We start from the raw sequence: 6000 nt of genomic DNA, 5'->3' as shown, positions 1-6000 counted from the left end.
TCCTTACAATGTAATCATGGGTGATAAAGTAACAATTCATCCCATCCAAATAAACATTCGATTTCAAATGTAATTTTTCCGGTTAACTTTTTAGTAAGGGAAATAAGATCAAAGTGTCCCCAAACAGGGAAAACGTTCTCTTACTAAATGGTTCCAATTGCAGTGGTCAGTTGATAACAGTATTCGAATTACAAACATCTCACAAAACGCCGCTTAAAAACGAAACTGAACTTCTTGATGCGCTTCCTGAATTGGTCACGTGGTGCGGCCGATGTGGCGGCTTCGACCGTCATCACAACGTCACGACACAGAGGCCACTACAACGAGACGTGCGCTTCCTGTTCCAGCTGTCAAACTTGCGAGGAAAATTCGACGACGAAACAAAACGAAAGCCTCTGCAAGTCTTCACATGAACAAGACTCAACTTCAATCGGTTACTCCTTAAACGGTTTGTTTGCGCGCCGTTCAACACGCACACACAAACTATTTTCGGACAGGACAACTTGTTGCTGGTTTATTTTGATGTTTGCCTGCGCGGTTGATCCATTTTAAGGCTACAATGAACGACAGTTAAATTCAACAAAACCAGACACACATAGTCTCCAGTGTCATTTACCAGGAGGATGTCATTAAAAACTCGTAACAGGGCTGACTCTGTGCTACAAATCTTCTTGAAACCTGACTGAAAGACCTCCATGACGTTATGTTGACATCCAAGAAAGATTTTAACTAGATATGCACCACTTTTTCAATATTTTTTTAAATAAAAGACAGCTTGGAAATAGACTAAAATCTTACAGTACATCTTGATCAAGGCCTGTTTTTTTTAGCTAGGGTTTCACCAAAGCATGTTTAAATTGGTATGGCACCAGAAGACAGATTGGTGTTGATGATGGACAAGACTGTTTTACCAATACTTGGGAAAACCTCTTTAAAGAAATGCAGAGGAACAAAGTCGTAAGGGGGATGTTTGATAGCTTAATCTGTGCAAATCACATCATCTCAAAATGTCAAAGAAACTGTGGTGTTTGAAACAACAGTCTTAGCTGGAGAAACTTTATCAATGAAAAATGTGGCTTCAAAATGTTTTCGGCCACTCCCGGCTGAATCTAAAACAAAAACAATTTGAGTCTACACATGACACTCCTAACTATGCCTGAGGCAACTCCTCCAAGATGAATGCAACAAATCATCAAAACGCCAGTGGCATGCTAACGGCTAGCTTCCACAATGGCTGTGTCCTTTTGACGTTTGACGGCATTTGTTTGTTTGGTTCCCTAGGCCAAGGGAGCCAGCATGTCTTCGCTGCCGCCGCCGGAAATCATGTCTCTGTCTTGGGGTCGCATGACGGTGAAGGGGGCGCCGTTGCCCTACAAGGACTGTAAGGTTTGGCCTGGGGGCAGCCGGTCGTGGGACTGGCGCGAGACTGGCACACAGGTGGGCGAGTGTGTGTGCGTTGCATTGTGACGCGTTGCGTCTAAACCTGATTGGGCCTCTGCTCGCCAGCACCGTCCCGGAGTTCAGGTCGCGGATGTGCAGGAGGTCCTGGACAAGGGAGTGGACTTGTTGCTGATTGGCCGAGGCATGGACATGGCCTTGCAGGTGATGCAGACAGATGAAGCGCACATGAGGGAAGGAGGGAGAATTAAGATGAAAATTAAAAGTGTGTGTCTCTAAATTGCCCTGAGGTATGAGTGTGTGCGCGGATGGATGTTCGTCTTTGTGTGCCCTGTGATTGGCATGCGACCAGTTCAGGGTGTACCCCGCCTACTGCCCGATGACAACTGGAATAGGCTCCAGCACGCCTGCGACCCTAGTGAGGACAAGCGGTTCAGAAAGCGGATGGATGGATTTCAAGTGTATGTCATCAATCCGCTTTTTATGTAGAGTGGTTGCTGGGGGGTTTTGTGCTGTAGCCTATCCCAGCTGACTGCAGGCGAAAGGTACAATACACCCTGAACTGGCCGCCAGCCAATCGCAAGGCATACACGCACACCGTCACTGAGTGGCAATCCCACGCTGCTGGCACACATGTCAGGCGAGTGGACCGCTACACCAAAAGTGACTGGGTTTAAAAGTCCAGTTTTCAATTAGGGTTAGGGTTTTAAAGTAGGGTAAGGTCACGCGGTAGGGTTTCAAACTAGGGTTTTAAACTTTGGTCAAGGTTTACAACTAGTGGTGAGGATGCAATTTTGGGTTGGAGTTTTTCAAATGAGGTTTAGGTCCAAGCCGCCAGTCTCGGCAAAATGAATGTACTTTTTGGCATCTCTACCCGTCAATGGCAGTGAATGAGTTAAATGTCAAGGAGGTATTTGCAAAACTTCACGTTTTTTTTCGAGTCGCCTTCAGCATTTTGACCCTTCTTCATGGTTCATTTTTATTTTCAGGTTCCACCGTCCACGGTGGAGCACGTGACGGCGACTGGTGTCCAAGTGCGAGTCATGCAGACGGAGGCCGCCGTGGACGAGTACAACCGCCTGGCCAGAGGTGGAGCCAATGTGGGCGGAGTCTTCCACTCCACGTGTTGAGAGGATGCTGTTTGATGCCCGCCGCCATGCTTGGCTTTATTTGGTGAACGACGTGCTGTCGTCTCAGCTCAGTGTGACCGCAACAAAATGAAAGCGATGACAATTCTGTGCCGCCTTCAGTCACTTAACATTGCAAATTGACTGACTAAAACGAAATGAATGCAGCTGCCAATTTTCCATTCTAGAAAAAAAACCCTCTCCAATATCATGCTTAAAAAAACAAAAAAAAAGAAAAAAACGTACGAAAGTCCACAGTTTGTGCGTCATGATTTCATGCTGCTCCTTCTACTGTTCCCGTCATGGCCACCAGGAGGCACTTGTGTCCCATTCAGTGGCTTGAAATATCTTTGACGAGCAAATGCTAAATGTTAGCATGTGAGTGGCACTTTTAATGACTAGATTGCATTAATTGGGGCTTGTTTTTGATTGGCACGTCAAAGTGCCGTTTGTTGTCAAGTGAGTTTGGATCTCGAGGCCGCACGGCTGACCAACAACAACCACGTCCAAAGAATTTGCTGCTGGCGACAGCTGCAAATAAACCGACGATGTCATCGTTCCGATTTTCACGATGATGAGGGCGGTCGTCATTGCACCTCGCCGTCCTTTGGTGCTGCTCGCGTTGGCATTAGCTTCTAGCAGCCTAGGGCATGAAGAAGACTTTGACGGGCTCATTGAAGGCGATGGATACCGCCACGGTGCCCCCTGCTGGCAGAAGGCAATCCAGGCTGTCGTTCCACGCCAGCTTGGAGTTGCCCGGCGAGGAGGAGGATGACAAGCTGTCAGCCAGGAGGGGGCGCACCTCCACCTGCGAAGGCTCCAACGCAGGCAGCGAGGGAGGAAGTCACGCATATGCGCTCTCAACCACTGGAGCCTTTTATGTTACAGATAGGCCCATGTGTTATTTTTTTTTTTTTGCAGGGCTCAACAGTAGTAGTCAACGAGGCCGATAAGCGATAAATGTTTGAGGAAAAGAGATAAGAGTCAACATTTTGAAGAATACAACAAACACATGATTAAAAAATACTTGTGTTTCTTAAAGTGGAAGTCAACCCCCCAAAGTTCTTTGCAATAAAAAGTTTTATTCACGTTTACTACTCGAGACAGCATTCTGATTGATATATCAGTGGAGTGTGAATTAAGCAGCAAACAGGCCATCTTAGGAGCGTCCATTTTGTCACCTGACGATCCAAAATTACATTACAGTTATCAGGGCTCAGTTAACACGCAATCCGGCTCACCTCTTTTCTAAAGCTGAGCCGTAATTGGTCGTTACTTTGAGCAACTGTGACGTCATTTTCAGTCAACAGTGAGTGACCAAATGGCCACGTACTGAGATGTAAAAAAAAAAAAGGCTGGATTTTACTACTTAATTCTTATTCCACCAAAACAATATCAATCAGAATGTGTTTAGACTTGCGGTCTGCATAGAACTTATTATAGTCCAATATTTTGGGTTAACTTCTATATTAAACGGCTTTTCAGCTTTGGAACATATTCAAAGTGTTTTGCAATTCTAACCACAAATGCGGAAAGGGAGTTGTACGGCAGGTCTTAGAAATTTCCAGGAAAGCTAACCTTGAGCCAAGCGCCCAAGTCACGAGTAAAGCAGCACAACTGCTGCAGGAATGTCGTCCCATCGATTTGGGCGGGGAGGATTTTTCTAATCTGAAAAGATGTTGTTCCCGTGACCTTTTAGCCGTGTGCGCTGATTATCTCAATGCAGGGCAACACACACACTATTCAAAGCCAATGAAAGGCATTTCAAATTGAGTTGACGGCAAATAGAAAGCAATTTGTATGGTTGCCTGCAAAGTCATTCTGGATTATATATATATATATATATATATGTATATATATATGTATATATGTAGTCCAGGGAGTGATATCTGGTGAACATGTCTGGCCCATCCCTTCTAATCCACTAGTAGTCTGGAAATGTTTGATGGAGGAACCCATGAACATGCAGCCAATGTGGTGGTGCACTATCTTGCTGAAAAATGATGGTTGGTTGAAGGTCATTCAGTTGTGGAGCCACTTATTCAGTTAAAAGGTCAAGGTAAACATTTGCAGAAATTGATATCTTGTTGAAGAAAAATGGACCAATTATTCAATTGCACACATTCACCTTTGGACTATTGCACTTAGTTCATTCAACGTCACCTCTTTCACATACAGCAGGGGTCTTCAATCCTGTTCCTCGAGGGCCGATGTCCTGGCCGTTTTCCACCTCTCCCTGGTGCAACACACCTGAGCGATCGTTATCTAGCTTCTGCAGACCTTGCTGATTATCTGATCATTTGAACAGGATTGAGGACCCCTGACATACAGGATCCCTGAAACACACAAATGCAGTGCCATAAAAAAACTTAAATAAACACTGAATACAATACTAATCAATTGCATTTTAAATACATTTTTGAAATGGCAAAGACACTTTATGGACACCCTATATATATGTATATATATATATATACATATATATATTAGGGCTGTCAAAATTAACGTTCACTCAGGTGATTAATCCAAATTTTTTTAACTCAGTTAAATATTTTAACTCAATTAACTCAGCTTGATTTACTTAAAAAAAATGTGCATACTTTGCAAATATTGCACCATATTAGCTGTACATCTTCAGCAAGTCTCAGAACAAAACACCGTGTTCAAGTTCCCACTGGGCCTTGCTACACTGCTGGAGTTTGGTGCTTGTGGGCGGTTTTGAGAAACGTTTTGAAGAAAAATGCCTGTAAAGATGTCTCCATTTAGATCAATCAATCAATCAAATTTTATTTATAGAACACTTTTCATACATAAAATGCAGCTCAAAGTGCTGTACAATAAAAACATCCAAATTACAACAAAAAACTAAAACCCATTCCACCCAACATAAACACAAGACACATCCACATACACCCCTGAACTCGCATACACACAGAACACTCGCATTCACACAACTTAATAAACCATCTTAGTAGAAAGACAGAAAGACATGGCAAGGCATAGAGAAACCATATGAGAAATCCGCGCTGAGAGGGATGACGGCCCACGGCCACAGGGAGCTCCGCCAACACACAGACCCCTGGCTCAGACTGACCGGGGTAGACCCTACACATAGTGCAGAGGGCCCCGATCCGCCGGGCCTAAGGAGCCTCCGGGATGAAGCCCCCTTGTGAGAAGGCCAGCCACACCTCCCAGCGCAGAGGCCCCCCTTGAGGAAACACTGGAGCTAAAATATATAAAAGAAAATGATAATGCTAAAAGAAAAAGAAGCTAAAAATTAAAAGACAATAATATAAAAAGACGAAGCTAAAATATATAAGAAAAATTATGATACTAAAAGACAAAGAAGCTAAAAAAAATTAAAGACAATGATAATAGATAAAATGACAGTCCTGAATTAAAAGACTAAGATAAATTCTTTAAAAGCCAAACAAAAAAGGTGAGTCTTGAGCCTCCTTTTAAAAATATCAACAGT

General features: G+C 43.8%; 1 protein-coding gene across 1 annotated transcript; it reads left to right on the top strand.

The window, feature by feature from the left end:
- The first annotated feature begins 260 nt into the window (after positions 1-260).
- On the top strand, positions 261-3622 carry aamdc (adipogenesis associated, Mth938 domain containing). The gene is made up of 4 exons (XM_088296623.1): positions 261-448; positions 1282-1437; positions 1507-1602; positions 2388-3622. Exons 2-4 carry the CDS (start codon positions 1297-1299, stop codon positions 2526-2528), a joined length of 378 nt encoding a protein of 125 aa, XP_088152749.1. The 5' UTR covers positions 261-448; positions 1282-1296; the 3' UTR covers positions 2529-3622.
- The last annotated feature ends 2378 nt before the right edge of the window (positions 3623-6000 follow it).

The sequence above is a fragment of the Idiotropiscis lumnitzeri genome, chromosome 5 (assembly GCF_059441095.1).
Source record: "Idiotropiscis lumnitzeri isolate Australia: NSW breed Sydney's pygmy pipehorse chromosome 5, RoL_Ilum_1.0, whole genome shotgun sequence".
Lineage (NCBI taxonomy): Eukaryota > Metazoa > Chordata > Actinopteri > Syngnathiformes > Syngnathidae > Idiotropiscis > Idiotropiscis lumnitzeri.
Note: the sequence above shows the minus strand (reverse complement) of the source record. Positions and strands in the feature narration are given on the sequence as shown.

Coding starts and splice junctions, on each gene's coding strand:
- aamdc (XM_088296623.1), top strand. CDS start 1,297: ATGTCTTCGCTGCCGCCGCCGGAAATCATGTCTCTGTCTTGGGGTCGC. Junction 1,438..1,506: donor GGCGCGAGACTGGCACACAG/GTGGGCGAGTGT, acceptor TCTGCTCGCCAG/CACCGTCCCGGAGTTCAGGT. Junction 1,603..2,387: donor GCATGGACATGGCCTTGCAG/GTGATGCAGACA, acceptor TTTTATTTTCAG/GTTCCACCGTCCACGGTGGA.